Raw genomic sequence first — 23,131 nt, forward strand, 5'->3', positions numbered from 1 at the left:
GTTGAGTCCTCCCCTCCTTGCAGCCCTCGTCCCGTGTGTGAGAGTGGCATTTTGAATGGAACACTTTGGTAATTTAAACAGGGGCGAGGCTGCCAGAGTTACGTCCCAGCCTCTGCGAGTTCCTCACGCGCGCTGGGATCGCAGCCAACGCGACGAAAATCTCACACCTGACCTGTTCTGTAATAAATTCCAGCGTTTTCTGTTGAAAGCATGCTTGCTTTTCCTTAATGGAGCAAGATCTGAGCGTGATTTAAAGGTGAGTCAAAGAAAGAATTTAGTGAGCAGTGCAGCACACCTGAACACCCTTTTGTTCAGGGTATTAAATAAGTAAAACATTTTAACAACCTTGGGTCTGGGCAATGCATGACTAAGATCTAGAACTGAGGAGCCTTGGGTAGAAAACTCTTGCCCTAATCCATAGATTCACCTTTTTTCCCTCCATATTTTCCTGTATTATTAATTATTTAGGTGCAAATGTTCAAATATTCAGTTCTAACTTGCATGTTTATTGCAATAGAACAACAAATTGATAGAAATGCACCAAATGGATGCCACTCATTGGTTGCTCAATACTGTAAAGGGACTGGAGTGGTTGTAAATCTCCATTATTTCATTTCTCTGAAGCAGGTGGAAAGTACTGGATGACCAGGTTTGTCATTCTTAGCTGAGTTTATCCCCATTTTCTTTAGCAGGTAAACTCCTCCTAACTATAGGCATCTGCCATGGACAGTCCCTGCTGGTCACCAAATCTGGGTCAGTGATGTCAAACCTGCCTCTGTGTGCCATCAATGACTTAAACATTTACATTTTGTCACATTTTTAACACCCTACCCTGCCTGAGGTTTATACTGGTAAAAGTCTTCTTTAAATCATTTCCAGTGAGATTTTTTTTTCCAATCATGCTATGTGAGAGGAATGCTGTCTTGAGTAGGGCAGGATGGAGTGGACTGGGGCAGAAGAAAGAAGATCATTATTAACCTAATTCTTTTTCAAGTTTTTTATAGACCTGCAAGACTTGGCACATCCATAAGTGCATAAATTCTAGAAATTTTGCTTCAGCAGCTGTACTCTAAAATTTGTTTTTATTTTGGTTTTACTCTGACAGGGAAGTAAGACAAAGAAAAATATTCCTTGAAATTAACTTAAGGGCATTGCTCTCTGGTGTGAGGCAGCAATTTCAGCTTTGTGCCTTGTTTGATGTAGAAACTCCTGACTCAGTCAGATCTTTTTTTAGCAACTTGTTTACAGATCTAACAGGAATTCATAAAGAATTGTTTCCGCTTGCATAAATAATTGGAAATCACATTTTCCTTCTGCTTAGGAGGTCAACATTGTCAGAATTCTCTCTCTTGGGCTTCCATAAGACCCAACACAGGCTCTAATTCTTGCTCAGTTGGGAGCTCTGGTGGTATAATTCCACACACCAGGGTAGTTTTTGACTCTAAACCCCTTCCCTGACTCTGCAGGTCCTACTCAAGTGCAAATAACCTTTAATGAGTTTGCAAACTCTGGAGGAGAGGGTGGGAAATGCCACTCCCTACTTTCCTAACCAGGATCTTCTACGAAATGACAGCCATGGAAACTTGGCTGCAAAGTCTATTAAGTCAAATTCTTAATATCTGAGAAGCACCTCTGTTTTTCAGTGACACTTGTATGAAAGGAGAAGTCTCTTATGAACCAAAAGAAGAAACCAAATTCAGATTTAGCATCATAAGCCCATTTTTACTAACATAGAGCAAATTACATATAGCATTAAAAAAACCCCAAAAATTCTCTTTTTTTCCCAGGAAATAGATACAGAAGAGGGGCTGGATGTTGCATTAGAGCCTGTCACCAGGGCTGAGGTTCAGATAAGCTCCTCTGTTAGGCAGCCTCAATTCAACAGTTACTCTTTTTTCACCTTGACAATGCCCCAAAACCAAACCAACTTTTAATTCGGCTTGTCATGCACTTTACAGTAACAGTTGCTTTCTGGTAAACACAGAACAAGTTTTGCCACATGCTTTACAGGTAAGAGACTTGCCAGTATGAAACTGGTGACCCTTCTCAAATATTTTAAATTCCTTGTGACTCATCTCGCCAACCTATAAAGTCAAGATTTAAATTGTCATTTTACATTTCTTTTTGAAAGATGCTGAGGAAACTCGGGTTTTGCCTAGGGTTAGAAGGTGAAGATTCACGAGGAAATGACAAGACTAAATGACACATACTTCACTTGCAAAAAACCTTGTCATTCCTTTGGGCTGATCAAAAACCGAGGACTTTGAAAAAAAACCTCTCTTTAGATGGGAATTTCCATCTGCTTAAAAGCACGTTGTTAAAAGTCTGTGTTTACCAACGGTTTAAAGTCTCAAAACAAACAGAAAAAAAAAAAAAAAGGATGAAGCTAAAAGAAATACAGAGGGCAGCTGAATTGGTGAAGGCAGTATCTTTTATTAAATCAATGGATACAATGTGGAGAAACACAAAATTCTTGTGGGCTTCTAAGCCCCTCAGCCAGCTTGAATTAGAAGCAGCGAATGTCGGGGAGAAATGCTAGTGACAGCTGAAAAATAATCAATCCTGAGGCACTCAGTTTTCTAATTTTCCCTCCTGACAGCCATCCCCAAACACTTCCAGACTCTCCACTTGTCGTTTTGTAAGTCAGAGATGGAATTCCTTGTGGAAATCACAATTTGGGGGGAGAGGATAATACCGGTTTTAACTTCTTTTCTCTTCTGTAGTACCAAACTTACATGTCCAAGATCTCCCAAAAATGTGTCAGTACTGTCAGTGAGGATGTGCATTGGTCTGTGGGTGTTAGGAGTGAAGGAAAAATGGGGTTTTTAGGTAAGAACTGTACTTCCCATGTGTGTAGAAATGTCTGTAAATTCACATAACTGACATTGGTAAAAATCAAAATGTGTTTCATCATCTTAGAATAACAGAAACGGGGCTCTGTAGCCAACCTGTTCCCAAAAGGAAATGCTGGTAAATGAAACAGCCTCAGAACCAGAGGTACCTGCACTGTCACAAACTGTGGTCACAATTTGGATTTCAGACATTCAAACCCTCCTGCCTTCTACAATCACTCAAGATTATTATTACTATTATTGTTGTAATTTTCTTTATTTTCATTGTTCTTATTCTTCGTCTTATTATTAGTAGTATTTATGTTATAATTTTAATACTAGCTATGGGTCAGTGACATTTCCAGCTTCCATACTGCATCATTTACAACCACACTTGTGCAAGAAGTGCCCTGCCACTGAATTTTCTCATCAGTTCCATGGTGTGTGATTGTGATTTCAAAGGGCTCAGCCCCCCTGAGCTGCATTATGCAGAGGAAACCACTGGGTTTGTTTCTGTATGAGCCTACTATGTATTAACTCAGAACTGCAGGTTTTTATTTTATGTTTACTCTCTCATTAATCATAAATCACCAGATTCTCCCATATCTAAAACTGCTTCCAGAAAAGCTACCTTTTCTAATTTCAGTGCCAGAGAGAATGTGAGGGTTTTTTTTCAACAACTCTCTTATTTTCAACTGATTTGTGCATTTCTAATTTGGTGTGATTTCAAACAGCACAGATATGATAAATCCCAAAAGCCCCAAAACATTTGAAGTGTTTGGTTTTAAATGTGCACTCAAAACTTAGAGTTCGTGAGGGTTTAAAATGTTGCAGGGTATAAAAAATACTTCTGAGAAGCATTAAAATTTAATCAGATATAAGGAAATTAGATGGTATTAGCACTGGGTATTCAAAGAGTGTAAATTGTCTCGAGACCTAAACAACACATCATGTTCCAATAGTGTCCCTTCTCCCACATCAATCACATTGAAAAACTTCTTAAAACAAGATCCAAAGTTCAGCCCAACTAGGCTAAGAAAAGTCATGATTTTTTCTTGGAAAAAAAATAGAGAAATGGAAACAAAACAAGAGACAAAGATACCTCTATTTGCCTCCTGGATTTAGGGAATTTGAAGTTCATGTTGAGGTACTTTTTAATGCATTATAAACTATTGCTGTTCACAGTTGGCAAAGCAGAGTTCCTCTGGTGGAGGGCTGACAAGGCATGGTACTGAGCCACAGAGGTGATGAGGGGGCTCTAACTTGCTCTGACTAAATGAAACCCACATTTTCCTTCCCAGCCTTGCACTGGATTAGCCTGGAAAGAACAAATGGAAGAGGAATCAAGTACAAAACACCAGGACAAACAGATAAAGAATCAGAGATGCAGCTGAAAGAAATCAATGCCCATAGGTCACCTTTGAGTTCCCGAGGCTTCCAAAACGTGGATTTGTCAGAATGCACTGGAAATAAGGGTAGCAAAAATAGGGAGAAGCTTTCTGTGCAGGAGAGGAGTTTGGAAGAGGGAGTGGGGGTGTGTTCTGCATTTGGGCAGGGTACAAAACCAAAAAATACAACATGATGAGAGGATGTTGCTGCCTCACCCAGCAGCACTGCACAGAGACATAGCTCGGATAAGAGCAGCCAAGGTGGCTCTAGAGCCAAAATCAGGAAAGCTCTGATAATCTGGATCTAGACTAATGACACCATGCTCTGCCAGGGAATAAAGCTGTGTAGTCCTCATAATTCTGGACAGGAAAATGAAGAGAAAATTGCTCCAGAGAAGAAATTCCAGCTCTCCACGAAGCAGCATCACTGACGCAACATCTGCTGCAGGAACACACCAAAATACCCGACCATCAGAGAACACCTAGCCATGTTAATCATGGACCACAGGTGAAAATAAAGAAATTACCTGTGGGTTCCAGGGTAGAATTAAGAGCACTGAGCCAGGGATTGTTGCCAACACTAACAGTATAACTTCAATAACCACAACTCTGTGTCAACCCTTGTGATCAATTATTTTGTTTCACCTATAGATATTGGAACAAATAATTCATTCAATAAGCACCTTTTTGCCACGGGTGTTTCAGGATGTTTTAAAAAGTGTTATTTTATAAATCACTTTTTCCCTTTCCCATCCTTAGTCCACAGAAGTGAGCTACAAAATTTTGAAAATTATTTGTGCTCAGCATTAACAAAAGAAGCAGTAGAGCCACAGGAATCATAGTGCTGTTTCACGACTCTGAACATTAACCTCAAGACTCAAAATGTCACCACTCTCCAATGAGCTACAAGGTGCTGTGAAAAAAAAAATTCAGTCTGAAGGAAAGTTTTGGTTGCATTAAGGCTGAAAAATCTGGTGTTTGACTCTTATCTGAATTTAAACATTTTGATTTCACAGCTCTGTGAAATGGCAATGTTATCCAAAATACACAATTATAAAGACAAAGTAAAACTTAGTCGACAGTCTTTGGGGAAGAAAGTGCTGTGATAAGTTTTCCATGATAATTCCTTCTCAGGAAGATTTTTTTTCATGTGAACATGATTTGTTTTACTATAATCTCTTCTCTTAGGGGAAAAAAATGTAGTTAAAGACCTTTCAATGGAGCAAATTTTTTGCCAGTGACTCTTCTGTGTTGATCATTTTCTTTGATATGCTTCAGGTAATGACTATGCAAGAAGACTTTGCTCCATCTTAGGCTGACCTAAATACCTGTAGGTGTTTCATACCTACACCCTTTTCATTGTAAATCATTACTTTTGCTTCAACACAATGCAAAAAATACTACCACAGCCAGAATCAGGATTACAGACCTTCATCATCTTTTTCAAAGTGTTGAGGTTTTACCAAAAAACAAACAAAAAAACAAACAAAAAAACCCCCCAAAACAACCAAACAAACAAAAAAAACCCCACAAATATCACTAACAGGAGCTGTGGACTGCTCCTGGGCCCCGAGGTCAGAGACTAAAATTGGCTAAAATTACACTGCTTAGAGCTCATCCCTCTAAAGCAGGTTTTGGGGAGAGCCAGGGAGTGAGTTAAGAGTTAAGCACTGTGAGAAATCAGAGGTTCAGTTCATCAACTCTCCCTGGCCCACACTTTTTTAGAAGCATAGATGTCACTGGGGAGAATGTGTTACCTCTTTTTATTCAGATAAGGTATTTTGGAAGCTTTTCTCTGGTTTTGTTTTGCAAGGAAAGGCTCCAATCAGACATTTGCCATTGTCTCAATGACAGGTGCAAGATTTAAAGGATTCAGGGCCAGAATTCAAATATGAGACCATCATGAAGAAAATGTACTTGTGCTCAGGGTATGTGGGGATCTTTTTTGGCTGTGGACTGAATGCTGGTCATTACTTGGCTGCTGTGCTAAATAAGTGATTTCCTTCCAAGAATTCACTCTATACATTTGAATTAACCAACTGTGTGCAGCAGGCAAATATTCCATGTTTGGACAGCCTTGGAATCCAGTCTGGGTTGGGTCCCTCGGCAGAAATAGCACAGGGGCAATGGAGCTGCTCCCTGCTAAACATTCAGGCAGAGGGATTGACACTGGATTTCTGACTAGCTCAGCCTGCACAGGAACACATAGGCAGTTAGCTCAAATTTTCTTCCACTAGTTCAATTTTTCTTTCACAAAGAATTAAGACTTTTGCTCACTAGCAGCAAGGCAGTTACAACCTGCTTTTCTAGACAGGTATGCCTTCTATAGAATCATCTCAGTGTAAATCTGGGATTTATCCTTAAACACTTAAATAGCCTTAAACCCTGGTATTTATCATTATAAACAGTAAATAAATGAAGGCATGAATCAGGCAAATTACAATATAATGAATATCTTCAAAGCAGTGAGCAAATATAAAAATGAGATAATAGGTGACTCATGTAATTATACAAATATGAATATTGCATGCACTGTAACACACACTAGCCTGAAGGTGTGCACAACATAGAATCACAGAATTATTTGTTTTGGGAGAGACCTTAAAGATCATCTCATTCCAACCCCCTGCCATGGGCAGGGACACCCTCCACTACAACAGGCTGCTCAGAGCCCCATCCTGTCTGGATATAGGGTTACAGAAATTTCTGTCTCTAAAAATGCCTGACTCTCCCACTCTCTGCCTATCCTCAGCACCACAACAGAATACCAGTGCCAATTACTACAATTAGTGACAAAGTTAATTCCATGAGTATGTGGATTATTGAATGCTTCTGGCTGCTTTTTTCTCACAATGAAAAACATCCTCAACCTTTGTGCACTGTGAAAAAAAAGAATTAATTACCTGAAATGAGTGCTCAGTATACCAGGCATGGCATCACAATCCTTTTTTGTGCTCCAAAGCCTCACAAGATATGCCCCTGCACAACACAGGTGTGGGAACAAGAATTCGGTGACATTTCTGAATAGGGTACAGGGAATTCAAACAGCCCAGTTTGAACCACCCCATAAGTTTATGAAAGATGTTTCAGCTTAAGATGAATTTGAATTTTCCTGTGATGTTGCTTGGAGCAGCTCAGTGACATCAAGCTCCTTTCTAGGTTAATAAAACTGCCAGGTGGGCTCAGCTCTCTGTGCCTGTTCCAGCTTATTTCTGTGATACCGTTTTGCAAGTCAGATATGAAAACAGCAAGGGCTTAGCTGGAATGCAAATTATTCTTCTGGGGCCTGCCAGCAATAATGGGAGGAGGATGGGACCCATATTCTTGTTTTGGTTCATTTCAGGGCTGAATATAATGGAAGTCTCTGTTTCCCTGTTACTGTCTTCCTTCAAGGGCTCCAGCGGGAGATCAATGACTAAGACTTATCCTCTGCTGTTATTCCTTTCTGTCTCAGTTCCTTAGAATGCTCTTTTCTTTCCTCACTTTAATTTGGACTAGTTTGCTCTCCAGAGGGGTATTAATTCAATAATTTTCTAGCCTAGACTCTGGCTTTGGAGACTTTCTCCTCCACCAGACTGATCTGTCCCTGCTTTCAAAACAAACAGACGATAAGCTGGCACATTTATCTAGCAAGAATATACCCAGAAACAAAGGGATCTTACCACAAGCAATTGAGCTAATGATCCTTCTCTAAAGCACCAATTCTTTAAATGAATCACCACAAAACAAACCTTCAAATTCCATTATGAGCCCTGCAAAGGAAATGTGTGTGAGAAAGTGCAAACCGGGGCAGTGGAGGGGCAGCACCAATCTCTGCTCTCTGAACAGTGACAAGGCTTGAGGGAATGGCATGAAGTGGTGTCAGGAGAGGTTTAGGCTGGATTTTGGGAAAAGGTTCTTCCTCCAGAGCGTGGTTGGGCACTGAACAGGCTGCCCAGGGAATGGGCACAGCCCCAAGGCTGCCAGAGCTCCAGGAGATTGGGCATCATTCCCCAATGTCCAGGGTGAGATTGTTGGGGTGTCTGTGCAGGGCCAGGGGTTGGACTTTGATCCCTGTGGATCCCTTTCAAATCAGGATATTCTGTGATTCTACATTTCAAGTGTAGAGTGCATATGATAAAAAGAGGATCTATGATCACTAGCAAATAAAATAACACTAAAATAATTAAAAATATCCATTCAAGTTCTCCAAGCTTGCATTGACATTGGCAACACAAGTGCCTAAGGATTATGAAATAACCCTAAAGTTTGCATCTCTACAGCAGCTGCCATTTGAGATTTTCAGAACATTCTGGAAACATGATTTGGCTACATTTCACAATTCATCTGCCCCAGGGGTTTCACTGAGATGGATTTCCCTTGTTTTATTAACAGAGAAATTTAGTGGTTAGATATCTGGCTGAAGTACTTCCACAAAGATTTCCTGAAGACTACAGATACCACTCCTTAGAGACTAAAAATCTGCCCACATCTGACACAGAAAGCTTTCATGTGAATTAGTGCAGCAAGATCAATTGGTGCCACAAGAGGTGAAGAACTGGCATGAGGAAATTTCAAGCACTTGGAAAACTTTCTATTTCCCTGAAGAAAGCTTAAAACCCAAATAAATGCAAGTGATTGAACAACAAGAGGATATGTATTCTATTCATTTACTTTTATGAAAGCAATGTAAGTTGTGGAGAGATGTGGGTGGACAGAAATAGAGGAGATTTAGGGTTGTAAATTGATTTCCTCAAGAAAGGAAGAAATTATTACCTACTGCTGACTGGAGTACTTTGAGATACATCGTCCATGTGCACATTTATTGCTCATTCTCTACCATGTATCTCTCTGATCAACAGGTTTCTGAGGGTGAATGGAAACCAGTGTGCAAAATAGAATGGGTGTGGAAGGTGGTAAGTGCCCCTTTGTGTGGAACATAAGGGGAGGTGGGTCCAGAAGTCACTGAAATTAAAAAGCCTCGGTGCTGAGGTCCTCATGACAGATGTGTCCTTACAGCATAGACAGAATGTATAAATATATGCATACATGAAATATAAATCACAAAGGTTGTTGGTAAGTAATCTCCTTTATCGTGATATGACATACATTACAGCATGGGAGATGTGTTACTGCATGGCATAAAAAGCCCCCATAAATGTTTCTTAGATCAGTGGCTGGGTGTTTTGCATATAGCTCATTTCTTCCACTGTCATTGCACTGTGATCTCCTTGGGAAGGGACAGTCACGTCCTGCAAAGGGCCAGCACAAAGCACAGTGGCTCCACTGCCAATCTGCCCCCCCTGCTCTACTGTGACACAAATTATTAAACCCACTTGCTTGGCATTTCTATTGCCTTTGGCTTCCAGTTACTGCTGAAGACACAAAAGGAGCCGTGAACTCAGAAGTGAAAACTGGCTACAAATTCTGAATTAGTCTTGTAATTAGTCTCAGCAGCTTCTTGCTGCTGAGAATTCAGCTTACAAGAAATATGGAGAGAGCCTATTTAGGAGGGCAGGTGGTGGCAGGGCAAGGGGGGGTGGTTTAGATCATATATTTAAAAGAAATTCTTTATTTTGAGGGTGGTGAGGCCCTGGCACGTGTTGCCCAGAGAAGCTGTAGCTGCCCTATCCCTGGAAGTGTTCAAGGCCAGGAAGGATGAAACTCTGAGAGCAACCTGGGATAGTGGAAGATGTCCCTGCCTGTGGCAGGGGTTGGAACAGAATGATCTTCAAGGTTCCTTCCAACTCAAACCATTCAGTGATTCTGGAATTCTGTGACAACTTTCTGTTCAGCTCTGCTACGTAACAGGGAAGGGGGAAATTACATTGGTGGATGTGAAAAGGAAGGAAGAAACATGCCAAGGTAGGAACCCCTCCTTTATTGAGCAATCCTGAATCCACGCATCACTTTGCAATGTTAATAATCAGGTGAAAACTGCCTTCTAACCTGAATGACTCAAACAGCAGGTGCATAAAATTTATGGGGAAAGATTCATGTGCAAGTGTAAAAGAAAAGTGCACACCCCGGATATTTAAAGAATCACAATAATTCAAGTTCTCTTGAAGTATATTTCTCTATAGATTTCTTATTTGACTGTGGCTGAGTGGAAGTATTTTCATAAATCTGACTCCAATTTACACTACAGGTGCTGTTCAAACAAGCAACACTACCTGAAAATTGAAATCAAGTCTTTAAAATTAACGTGCAAAGGTCAGAACCTGCGTTCAGTTGAGGAGAACAAAAGACGCCGGTACCATTTCTGATCTTATCACTGCAGATTTGTGTTTGCTTTTTCTGCAGCACATTCTTTTCTCCTTCTTCCTCGTTGTAAGTGTCCCAGCCTGAGAGCAGGATTGTTTAAGGGCTTTTCCCATTGTCCATTGCTGTGGTGGCACATTGTGGCTGACTGCACTGGGGTAAGGTATCCTGAGGGATGAAGGAGGGGACCAGAACTGCACTGAGAGGAGATTTGGGAAGATACCATGGCTTGGCCACAACCCAGCTCCTCCAAACACAGAAAGGCAGATCCCAACTAGAAACAGAGCACATCCCAGTGGCGTGTTCAGGTGATGTGCCAAAATTTGTCTTAGCCCTAGTCACATTATAAACACTTTGGTTTGTACTGTGATGTGCTTAAAGCATCTTTCCCCTATCCCAAATGTGGTTTTGTAAAACCCCTGCCCTCACTGCTGCATGTGCAGATTTGAGTCACCTGTGGGAAGGTAACCAGGAGTAGGAGTAGCAGATCTCTTGCTACACAGGACAAAACAATTTCCAGGCTAAAGCTCACAGCATAGCAGGTCTCCATGAGGTCAGGCTGGTAAAGAGTCTCATTATCTGTCTACATCTACAGACAGGTTTGTGCCTTTGCTTATTTCCTGCGTAATAGCACTGGAAAGCAATCCTTTCCCAAACTCATGCCACTTGAAATTAATAGTTACTGTTATTGCTGCCAGTACAGAAATAGAGGAGGTGGAGGAAGGAGCACTAGAGGTTCATTATCTGACTGGAAAAAACATATTTTCTATCCTAGGCTGGTCTTCTCTCCACTAGGTGATTCATTCAAAGGTATTCTTGCAGGATTCCAGAAAGGATCCACTCTTATCCCATGAAGCCTGAGATTTGACTCATTGAGGTTGGCTCTCCACACTCCCTTGATATCCCGAAGCTTTCCCTCCTTTCTTCAAGTAAACAATATCTTTGTTTTTCTGTGTATTGAAGAGAAAAACCAAGGAGGTTCTAGTTTTGTTGAGATTTACCACCCAAACTCTGGTTTCTTGACACCATGAGTAAGTTACTCTTGCTGGGGTAGTGAATTTACCAGATACACTCCAGCCTTGCAAGAATTCAGTTCTATAGTTTTTCAAAGACTTTCCAGCCAACAAACTGTTGTTGGCTGAAGAGGGAGAGGAGTCTGTCTACCCCAGGTGAAAGGGGGAAAGAGGAGTTTTGAATGAGCAGAAATGAAAAAATAGTTTTCACTAGTGATGAAATCACACAACAAAATACCTCAAGAAGGCACACAACAAGATACCTCAAAAAGGCACACCTGTAGTGCACTTTTAATTAAGAAAGTTTCACCTTCTAGCTGGTCAAAACTGGGAAAAAAATGAGGAGGGGAAGAACAGAAATAATGACACACTCACTTATTTCTGTCCTTGACTTATCTCCCTAGCCTGGGGAAATTCCCTGCAGCAATGTGAGTAGAGTCAACAGCTTCACCAGATGGTTATCAGCAGAGACTGGGACTATAAAAAGAGTAATTACGTCACCTCTAAGGATCAGTTGTAAATAAATGTGTCACTGCATACAAATATGGGAATTTACAAAACGTGAGCTCATCCACCTCTGTGAATGCAGTAGTTGGAAGAGCTAAAATATTGCCCACATGCATCAGGTCTCAAATCCTCTTCAGACCATGGGATGCCTTCCAGAGAGATCATGGACAGATGGGCTGGAATGTCTCCTGAGAGTATTCAGGTATATTCCTGAGAGTGGATTCAAGTGCACAGCAGAGGAAAAGGAAGGAAGGAAGACTTGCACTATCCCTCTCTCCAATCTCTGGACCTTCACTTCTACCAGATGTTATCCTGTGAGCTACAGAGGGCTGCCTTTCCTCTTTGAGTTCAACCCATCTGACCATGGATTTTTAAATTGTGCCACTGGCTGCAATAAGAGATGAGTTATTTCATAGAATCACAGAATGGTTTGGGTTGAAAAGAGGCTTAAAGTTCCAAAACCCTGCCAGGGGCAGGGACACCTTCAACAATCCCAGGTTGCTCAGAGCCCCCTCCAATCTCATCTTGAACAATTCCAGGTATCCAGAGGCATCCACAGCTTTTCTGGGCAACTTGTTCCAGTGCCTCACCACCCTCATGGGGAAGAATTTCTTTCTAATATCCAATCTAAACCCACTGTCCTTCCCTTTGAAGGACAGTAGGTTTAGATTCCCGTTCACCCTTGTCCTATCACTGCATGCTCTTGTATAAAGAGCATTATTCAGAGCATTATTCAGAGCATTATTCATTATTGTATTATTCAGTTGAGTGATTCAAGCCACAGAACAGGATCTGTATTACAGAAGCCACCTCCACTTGTAGAAGCATAGAAATAATTGAGTTTCCAGTTCTGTAAAGAAAGTGATATGTCCTTTGATTTCTACGGGAATGTATTATTGGCCACAGGGCAAAGAAAAGAGAAATCCACAGCCAATGTGTATTTATCAGATAAAAGTACACAGTGAGTAGCAACACACTGAGAACAACTGAATTATTTTATCCCTTGCTATTTTAAAGGGAAAGCTTGAGAAAAGTGTGGAGAAATTAGTAAAAAATTTCTATTCTGTGGTCAGAACCACCTGCACAGCCTTAAGAGGTAGTTACAGGTCAGGCATCTAGAGAAAAATTCTCTTTATATGTTTTGTGTGATCTCTTTATCACACATGGATTTCTTCTGCACGGCTCTGAAAATCTCTTTGTCAGCAAAAGCCACACATTGAGAATTTACATGTATCTGTGGTACAAAAGAATATGATATATAGTGTGCAGTAATAAATGTGCCCTGCCAAGACATGGCAAGTCATTTAAAATATGGCAGAAATTATAAAATACTTTAAGAAGTTTAAAGTTGACATATAAGTATGGTCACAACTATAGGAAAAAAAAACAACTACCAAAGCCCAAAACCATTCATTGTTTGTCAGGAAAGAATGTAAGAACCTGTGCTATCCTTGGGACATGGTCACAAACTACTTTGAACAGTTATTTATATGTCTTCTTCTGCTTGGTAGATGAACAGAATAATTTGCCAGGTTGCTGAAGAGTTCTTACTGCAGAATAAAACACTGCACTGAGAACAAAACAACACTTTTGTTTCAGATCCTGAACAGCTTCCACCTTCTGCTGGGAAGGAAAATCCATCAGTGCCAAATCACGTGACAAAGAAGTAATGTGACAAAAGCACTTTGTCCACAGGTAACTCAGTGCTGGCTCACCTTGGCATCTAGTACAGCTGCCTCCCTCTGGTTTTGTGATTATGAAATCTGTGAAAGAAAAGGAGGAAATTGACTTTGTAGTGTCATACAACAGGGCAGGAATTAAACATAGGAGATTAGATTTAGGACTTAAAATCATAGATTCATTCAAGGGTTTGGGGTTGGAAGGGTAAAATCTGTTTCCAGCCCTCTGCCATGGGCAGGGACACCTTCCACTAGAAGAGTTTCTGAGAGCCCCATTCAACCTGGCCTTGGACACTTCCAGGGATGGGGAATCCACAGCTTCTCTGGGCAGCCTGTGCCAGGGCTTTTCCACCCCACAGCATCCTCTGCCTGCCTTGGGTGCTCCCCTACCACCGGCACCAGCACATGGCAAAGCAATGGCAAGATTAGCAAAAAAAAAAAACTCAAACCCTGTTGGCAGGAAGGAAAACAGTTTCTCTGTGAAAAGGTAGAGGAAGGGCTGCCCTCTCCCTGCCAGTGGAGGAGCCACTGCTGCCAGCCCAGGGATCAGGGGCTGGGTGGCTGATGATCAGCCAGGGCATCTCCAGGAGGAACATGTGTTTGGTCAGGTGTGACCTCAGAGGATGGTGTTTTATTTAGCTGCCCGATTCCTGGTCTCTGCCAGTACAAATCCCTCTGTGTATCTATTCAAAACAGCTGCTTACAAGTGAACAGCTGTGAGGGGCTGCTTCTGGTGACTGCAGATCCTCTCCTAGCAAGGCAGAGGCCAAAGGCACCACTGTGAGTTCCCGGGAGAGAAGACTGGGGAACAGGTACAGAACATTAACTCACCTGGTTGTGCTGAGTGAATTAGTCAAGGCTGTGTTGGCAGGGAAAATGAAGGAGAACTTTCCATGAGATTTTACTTGGGTATGTTAATAATGTAAGGTTGGTTTGCAAGGGCACCACGAAGCACTTATTAACTCCAGCAGCTGTAATTGCAGATTTTGTGTGCAACTAGACAGAAAACCTGAGTAAACCTGTGTCAGTAAATGTGCAGAGCGTGGCTAAGGGATTCTGTCAGATGTAGGTTAGCAGGGTCCATCTGACTCCCCGAGGAAGTGCTGAAATAGAGACATTTGTTTGCATCTGTATGGAGACTGGGGAAGAAAACAAACTCCAAGCAGGTGTCTTTAGAACACAGATACAGTTTGTTCAGCTGACAGTAACTAATACCTGTTCCTAAACAAACAAAAGCTGGACAACCACAGAAACAATTTAAGGCCTTGTTTCATCCTTTATTCTATCTCCTACTTCATCCATCATCTGACAAATGCAACAGGAATTCCAGCAAGAAGCTGCCATGACGACTCACCTCAAATATCGGCAACTTGCACAAAGGGAAGTTGTATTTTCACTCAGCACCCCACTTTCAAAAAGCCCAGGCACCATCACATTAACTTCAAACCTCATCTCTTAACTTTGAATTTCCTTGAATATGTTGAGCAGATGCCTGCAGAGGCCTGAATGAAGGCTGCTGTGAGGTAAATGTGTGTCACATCTTGCTCTCAGGGACAAGTGCCAGAGGCAGTGACAGCAGCTGAGTGGATTTGAGTGGCGCTGGGGAATTCAAAGCAGGAGGAGCAAAGATGCAGCACAGCAAGACATGGCACAAATATCAGTTACATGGATGGGGAGACACTTCTATCTGTGGTTACAGCAAAGGAAGGCATTGAGTCAATAGCACAGACCATCCCAGGTGTGTATGGCTTTATCCCATGAAAATCCCAGTATCAGTTTCAGAAATGAAATTTTGGGGGAAGTGCAAGACATAAAAAAACTGGAAGACTCCAAATGTATTTTCTCAGGGAGGCCACACAGCCTCCAGTCTGTATAGGGAGTACCAAAAGAGGTGCATAAGAACATAAGAAGTGTGTTATCTTTGGGAGCACTGTCTCACAAGAGAAGTGCAGGATACTGGACATCCAAGATAAAGGACGAAGACACAGCATGGACTTCCTGGCATACTGACTTTGGCTTTCTTCAATCTCAGGTGAGAGTTAGATGTCCTTTCAGGGAAGAGACTAAACTTCACAAGGTCATGCTTCTCACAGATCTTTCAGAAAACAGAGATGCCTTTCTCCTGGTCGAGAATTCCATGTCACAGCTGTAGCCAATCAGGTGAAAAGGAGGAGTAGAGGTAGTCAAGTAGATGCTAACAGGTAGTCAAATAAATGCCAAGAAACTCAGAAAATTTGCAGCAGTATCTACCATCTCCTCTGACTAAGCCAGCTGATTTTTATATGGGCTACAAAATGTAGTCTCAAGCAACTTGTCAGGTGAAAATCTTTCTGGGACAATAAAAACATGCCCAGAAGCAAACAGCATCTTGTTCAGCTGTAACTCCTGATGTATTCTTTACAGACACACACAAAGGTGGGGCCCCAGAGCTGCTCTGTAAAAATTGAAGTTGAATTCAGAAAATGTGACATTCTGAATTCCAGTTCCTCCATATTTTCACATTTTTGGCTGAGTAACACAGTGGATAACTTTGCTCACTGGGCAGGTATGATACAAAGCAATTAAATGCGCTGGAATAATCCTGAGAACAATATTCATATGTAACACTCAGTAATTAGCCTCTCAAGGTTGGCACGAGAACAAACACATGACCCTTCTGTCTCCATATACCAATAATATCTGCATTTGTTCAAAATATTGCTGTGATTCCTTTCCTTCATCTTTTCAAATTGCCAGATGCCAAAGACAGCAATAAATGAGAGCATTGTTTGTGGCCAGCATTCCATATCAAAGCTGCAGAAACTCTGAGAGGCAAAGCCAGACATTTGCTGAGTGGATTTGCAGAGTTTCAGTATTACTAAGCATAAGCCATGAAGAATCCACACTGTCAGTAGTGATATTAGCTGCCAGCACATTCCCAAGAATGCAGTGATATTGTTTGCTGGAATAATTATACCTAAATGAATATTCTACCCCAATGTCTTTGTCAGGAAGGCAGCCTCTTCTTGGAATTCAGTCACCTTCACAATCCTGGCGGGAGTGAGGTTTTTGGGATGGATTTGTGTCAACCTGCTGAGAATGCTGCTCCTCAATTCCTACTAACCACGTCTGATCTGCCTCCAAATACCAGGGAAAGTAACATAATAATGCCACCATGCCTGGAGGTCCCAAGCACTCCTCAATGCATATATCAGTTCTTTCCTTGGATTTTCCCAAAGGCTTGATCCAGTTGAGGAAAGAGTGAAAGTCCCATGCAGCAATTTGCCAAATATTTCCTACATCAGCAATAAAGTAACCAAAGCTTGTTTTATCTCCTCATTTTCCTTAGGTTCCAGTCCTCCTCAGAGTTACAAAACCAGACACCCAACAACTCAAAGAAAAGTAGCTGCCAAATTATTGTGTTCTTTATGGGCTTAAACAGAAATATCATGGAAGAGAAATGCCACTTTCCTTTTGAAATTGATTACTTCTGTAGTAAAGCAGGAAAAGGAGAAAAACTGCTGTTCAAAGAAAAGTTTATTACTTCACCTGTTCCTACAAATACTTGTAATTTTCCAGAAGGTATTATTATATATGAGAAGCTTATCTAGGATAAAGCACTTTTATGAATATTTCCTCTTTTAGGACAGGGAGAGGAAAAGGGAAAAAGGTAAGCTCAAATTGATCTCTCTGCACCATAAAATTGCAGTATTCCTAAATGTGCTTAACTTTCTCTAACATACACCTAAACACAGTCAGATAAAACTACTATTTTTCATTCCTTATAGTAATTATTTCACCAAATCCAGTTTCTAGGCAGAAACACTCACTTACCCCGACCATCCTAATTATTTTAGCCTTCATCATAGAGAGGATTGACCACCAGCTGATTTAAAGAGAATATTGTGAGTGGATGTTTTGAGATCCATTGCAAGCACTACACCAGTGTTTGATTAGTGAACCTCCACATAGAATTTGAACTTCATGACTCTGATCTTTTCCTTGCCATCTCCAAATATTCTGGCTTTTTCTCAATTCTTTTACACTTGCACTGTGGTTGTTTTCAGTGTGTCAATATTTGTCTCAGGTCTCTGAAGCTCTTCCTTCTGTGGATTTCAGAGGAAAAATCTCTGGGGAAAGGAGGGTAGGGGGGGCAGGAAGGGAATTTTCTGCCTGTGGATCAGGGAAGCCATTAGGCGGCTCTCTGCTCTAGGCTTTGGACTAAATCACAGTCAACATCGTGGTTTTAGATCAATTGCAGCCAAACTTTTCCAGTTCCTTTGTTTCCTTCCGCAGCCTGCAAGAAAACTTTCCAAACAGGCATTAAAAACCTGTCTTATTTACAGTTTAACGGATGAGGAAATTTTTCAGCATCTCAGCTTTTTCCCAACCCCATTGAGAACAACAGAATTTGGCAGCATTAAAATATAGGGGAAAGGAATAGTGATGAATGTTTGCATCAGATGGCAGCAGTGAACAATAAGGACATTAGATGTGCAACCACTGGCCTAAAGTGGTTCTTAGGGTGAGAAGTCAAAACTAAATCCACATTTCTACATATTTTTTGTCCATTGCTTTAAATAATTGTTTAGAGCCACTGCTTTATTGAAAGAATAAAATATGAGCAAAGCCAAATTGGAAAGAAGAGAAAGCAGCACAGGGATCTGAAAGCAATCCATGAGGCTTTTGGACAAAATGAGGTTAATTTCTTAATCCGGGTGATGGTACAAAAAGAGAAGAAGCATTACTACCTCTTGCTTACCAGCATAAATAAAATAAATGTTGAGGGCTTTGTTGTTATTTATTCCTATGTTTCTTTAGTTACATTTATTTTTTTAAATGGCAGAGGTGTCAATATTAGCAGCAGCCTGGGCTGCAGTGATCATGCCCTGGTGGGTTTCACAAGCCTGAGGTATATAGGCAGGCAAAGGGTCAGAACACTGAATTTTAGAAGACCAAACTTTCAGTTGTTTAAGGAATCAGTGGATGGGACCCCCTGGACAACTTCCTTCAAGGATAAGGGAGCTATGAAAAGCTAGCCACTCTCTAAGAACCTATTTATTCAAGAAAAGAGCACTCAATTCTTTTGGAGCAGCTGTCAGAACTGTGCAAATTAAACACCTGGGGAGGCTGGTGTGACAGTAGTTTCAGATTGAATCAACACATTGTTGCAATAAATTGGACTGGGAATGCTGAATGCTCCTTTGGTTGTCTCTGCTGGAAAAGATGAAACTAAAGTAAAGACAAAGAAAGAGACTCTTAGGAGATACAGGTATATAGTTGGTGGTAACTACAGTCCACTGGGGCTTGGATAAGGTCCTGTGTCATGTTTCCAGTGATTTCTGAACTTTATGGTGATACTGGAACAGCTCAGAAGCTGCCACATCCACCAAATGCACATCTTTAATACCTGTGACTAAATCACACAGGAAAACATAACAGTACAGAAGGCAACAATAAGTTACAAGGATGCTTTTATTAAGATACCAAAATTCCTATAAACAGACTCAGTCACAAATAACAGTTTCTGCTGAGCATGCAAGGTATCAAATACAAGCTACTGGTTCACATTTCGTCCTGAGGAGTAGTGCTCAGCTTTTGAAAACAGCATAGCTCCACCAAAATCAACAGGCAGATCTCGAATCCTGTCACCTCCAAGAAGTTCAGGATTCTCAGTACTAAAAACTAGAAAAATATTTATAGCAAAATAGCTGATCCTGTTGCTGAGTGCAGAAGGCAAGCACATTTCACATTTGACAGCAAATTGAGCAAAAGTTAAGAGACTCCTGCATAAAAATAACTAATTTTTATGTTGCTGTCCAAAGAAGTTTTGGACTCCCCATCCCTGGAAGCGTCCAAGGCCAGGCTGGATGGAGCTCTGAGCAACCTGGGATAGTGGAAGGGACTTGGAGCTAATCGGTCTTGAAGGTCCCTTCCAACCTAAAGAATTCTATGACTCCACATTCATCAGACTAAGACTGGAAAGGTAATTTATAGTTTCACCACTTACAACTAAATGGATTTTTTCTTTTTTTTTTTTTTAAGATCAGGACCTGGTAACTCATATTTCCATAAGGAAAAGACAAGTCAAAGTGTCTTACTCCTTACAGAGTCACTTGAATCTAAAGCAGAATGCAAATGATTACTCTGTGGAAGTCTTTTACCCAGTAATCTTACTACCTAGTAGAAATTGGACTAGGAGGATAGAAAAGCCATTTTCCTATGCTATTTTGTACCCAAAAATCAGCACCTCAGTGCCCTGGCTACTAGAAAAATTCATGACTTCAAGATAAGGACCAATTTCCATTAAGAGTTATTTATAATGGTGTCCACTGAGCTTAAGGAGGAATTTGTTTTTTATCAGTTACTAAGTTAGATGGGACCCAAGCACAGCAGATTATCACTGTGTAAGAGGGGTGATTGCAGCAAACAGAACAAGTTATTGACACCTCTTCACCTCTCATCTTCCAACACACTCAGCTGATGTGGAGATTTGGGGCAGCAGAGAAGAGCAGCCCAGGAAAGAGCCCTGCAGGAGATGCTGACTGTGTGGAAGAGATTTTTGCTCCAGTTTATCCAGCTGAACAGATTGTTGTTGTACCCAATGGACTGTGTAAACTGAGCCTTTGCTGCTGCACTGATGGTCTTGCAGCCAGGCAAAATTCAGGTCAAATTTATAACTCTTCATTTGCAATTGGAGAGCTCTCACTTAGGTGGGCAGCACTTTGTGCTTGACTGCACAATCATTAGAGTCTAGTTAAGCAGAATACACAGGCACCAATTGATTTATCTGGAAAAATAATGGGCTGCCAGCAACAAAAATAGTTTCTTTTTTTTTTTTCTTTCTTTTCCACTGAATCCTTGTAAATTACAGAAGGAATCAAATTTAAAAACTCATGCTGAAGAACACCCGGAGTAGGTTAAGCCCCAGATTCACAGTGGCTTTTCCTTATTTTGGTGCAAATCCAATGCTTGTTCCTCAGTTTCTGTATACTTAAAGCATTGCATAATTAGGTCTTCAACGCTGTTGCAGCTCAAAGTTTCAACCTCACCCTGAGTAAACAGCAAATTTCAAACTGAAAAGAGATCACTCTGAGAGTTTGCTGATTTACTTCCTTGAGTATCAATGAAACATGCAGCTTGTCGATATTAATGGCACAAGTGATGCTAAGATGAGCACATAGCGATAAGTCACAGTGAGAAAAACAGATCTTGGAACTTGAAGAGGGAGCCAGATGTCTTTGTTTTCTTCCCTTCTATTTTATCAATGGAAAAACTGCCAAAATTCACTTCAACCTGGAGCTGTTGTTACAAAGGGTTCTTAGGACACCAGGGAAGAAACAGATTGCTAAGAAAAGAAGAGGTGGAGGAGAGAAAGGGATATAGAAGCCTTTTATATATTACATTAATTTGAAAGAGTCAGTGTTGTGTAGAGCAAGGAAAGCCAAATGTTGAGTGAAGACAAACTTCAGTTCTCCATATGATGAGATATGATCCCACTAGGAAAAAAAATATAAACCAAATTAATCAGGATTGAAAGAGGTAATCAGCTCCCTTCCAAAGACAGTACATACATAGGAAAGAAGAGCTGAGTACTTCCAGCTCCAAAAAGGAGCCATTAGCTGAGACTCCACCATGATGTGGAAGTGTTATGAGCCTGACAATATCATTTATGCTACAACCTCTTTGTACAACTCCAGAATTCCCATTACTACAAGGTATTACTCAGGAGAGCAGAATGATGAATGCAAGAGAAGCCATTCTTGCTCTGTGGAGACACTCTGAGATTTCATGTGTAGGTTTTAATTCAATGAACCTTGATATGCCCTTTATGCTGGGTGGTGGGATTTGTATCTCTGATGGAACTACAGCTGCTGGAGTTGAACCAAGGAGTCCTGGGTACCTTCCCTTGGGACTCCTGACACATCCAGCCCTTGGGAAGCCACCAGAGCATTACCCTCACCTGCAGCCATCTCCCAGGAGCTGCCCAGAGATGGATAAGAGGGTGGCCTGTGGGATGAAAGACAGGGAAATGCAGCTAAATGTGACCACTCAGGACTTACAAGCAGAAAGCTGGATGGTGTTCCCTGCCTTTGCCTGAGGTGTATATTGAACATTACTGTACTCAGTGAATTGGAATGAATTATCTGCAAATGCCATCGGGATGTGTGCAGTGCATTTACTGAGGCTATGGCATTGTCCCGTGGGAGGATTCCTGCACCAGGCAAGGGTTACTGACTAACTCTGGCAATAATGCCAAATAAACCCGTTTCCAGGAACACAATTCGATCCACAGCAAACATCCTTGAGCTGTGGTGTTAGGTGTTGTTCCTCAGCCTGCCAGCTTTCTCACTTCTCTCTCCTCCTCTTAAAGAGACAAGAGTGCAAATGATGCTGAGCTGCTAGAACAGACTAATTTCACAGAAAAAGTGCTGAATCCTGTGGCATACTGAAAAAGTGTTAAACTCCCAAGTTTCAGAGGCAGACCATGTGGCAGTGGTTAAGTCTTCTCAGAGCTGTGTTTTCAGCCTCTCTGCAGGCACATGTGAGCACTGCTTATGCATTTCAATACTTCAAGCTGTTTATGTTTAACATCCCACTACTCTCTCAAAAAAAAACCCTCAAAAAAAAACCATTACCGAGCTTTTGCAGAAAGGGATAACTTCTGAGGAGAATTTATAAAGAGAGTGGTAAAGTTTCTCTCCATTATTGCACTAGTCACTAGTTTAAACCCAAAAATTATATGGCGTTTTTGTGGAAATGCTTATTGGTGTTTTCCAAGGTGATGTGCCATTTACTCTGACTGAGATCAAAGCCATGAAGGAAGATGAAGGACACAAAGCTGTCTTCCTCCTCTTGTAGTTTGCATAATTTGAAAACAGGGAAGGACAGTAGGAATTTCTTTCTTACTTATATGGCCTTTACCCATAGCAAAAAGTACAGCAGGTTCAAATATTCTCATATAGAAGATGGTCATCTACAAGTATTTCACCCTTTCAGGAAGAGATAAACGGCTAAAAATGCAGCTGATCATAGCTCAGTACGTACATGTGGCAACCTGTGAATCACTAATCATAGAACACTTGGTAGCTGAAGTTGTCAGACTTGATCCTGAGGTTGTATCTTCCCATCCTTCGCTGGTACTGGCAAATGAGAAGGGTCACAACTCCCAGCACAATACCAAACACAGCAAGGGCTATGAGGATGATGTATCCAATTCCCATTCCAGCTTCCTTCTCTCTCTTCAAACCAGATGCTAAAAAAAAAAAAAAAAATTAAAAAAAATCAAGGGGTAAAAGAAAAAAAACTTTGAAATTCCTAAAGCTTTTACTGAGGAGACAAACAAGCCCTGCATGTCACTTAGCCAACATGCCAGTACAGAACTGTGCTACAGAAGTGTATCAGCCTTCTGGGGAGGGTCATTCTCATGGAAAGGGAGTGAGAACAGACCATGTCCTCTTTTTACAGACCAGTGTAGAGTCCCTGCAGACATG

At 41.2% G+C, this 23,131-nt stretch overlaps 1 protein-coding gene across 1 annotated transcript in view; it reads right to left on the reverse strand.

The window, feature by feature from the left end:
* Window positions 1–19,113: 19,113 nt before the first annotated feature.
* UMODL1 (uromodulin like 1) overlaps window positions 19,114–23,131 on the reverse strand; it is a 45,240-nt gene continuing 41,222 nt past the window's right edge. The window contains 2 exon segments of the mRNA XM_088159359.1: window positions 19,114–21,136; window positions 22,686–22,870. Of these exon segments, the coding sequence (XP_088015485.1) occupies window positions 22,706–22,870 (165 nt within the window). The 3' untranslated portion in view covers window positions 19,114–21,136; window positions 22,686–22,705.

Source organism: Sturnus vulgaris, chromosome 2 (genome assembly GCF_052056855.1).
Source record: "Sturnus vulgaris isolate bStuVul1 chromosome 2, bStuVul1.hap1, whole genome shotgun sequence".
NCBI lineage: Eukaryota > Metazoa > Chordata > Aves > Passeriformes > Sturnidae > Sturnus > Sturnus vulgaris.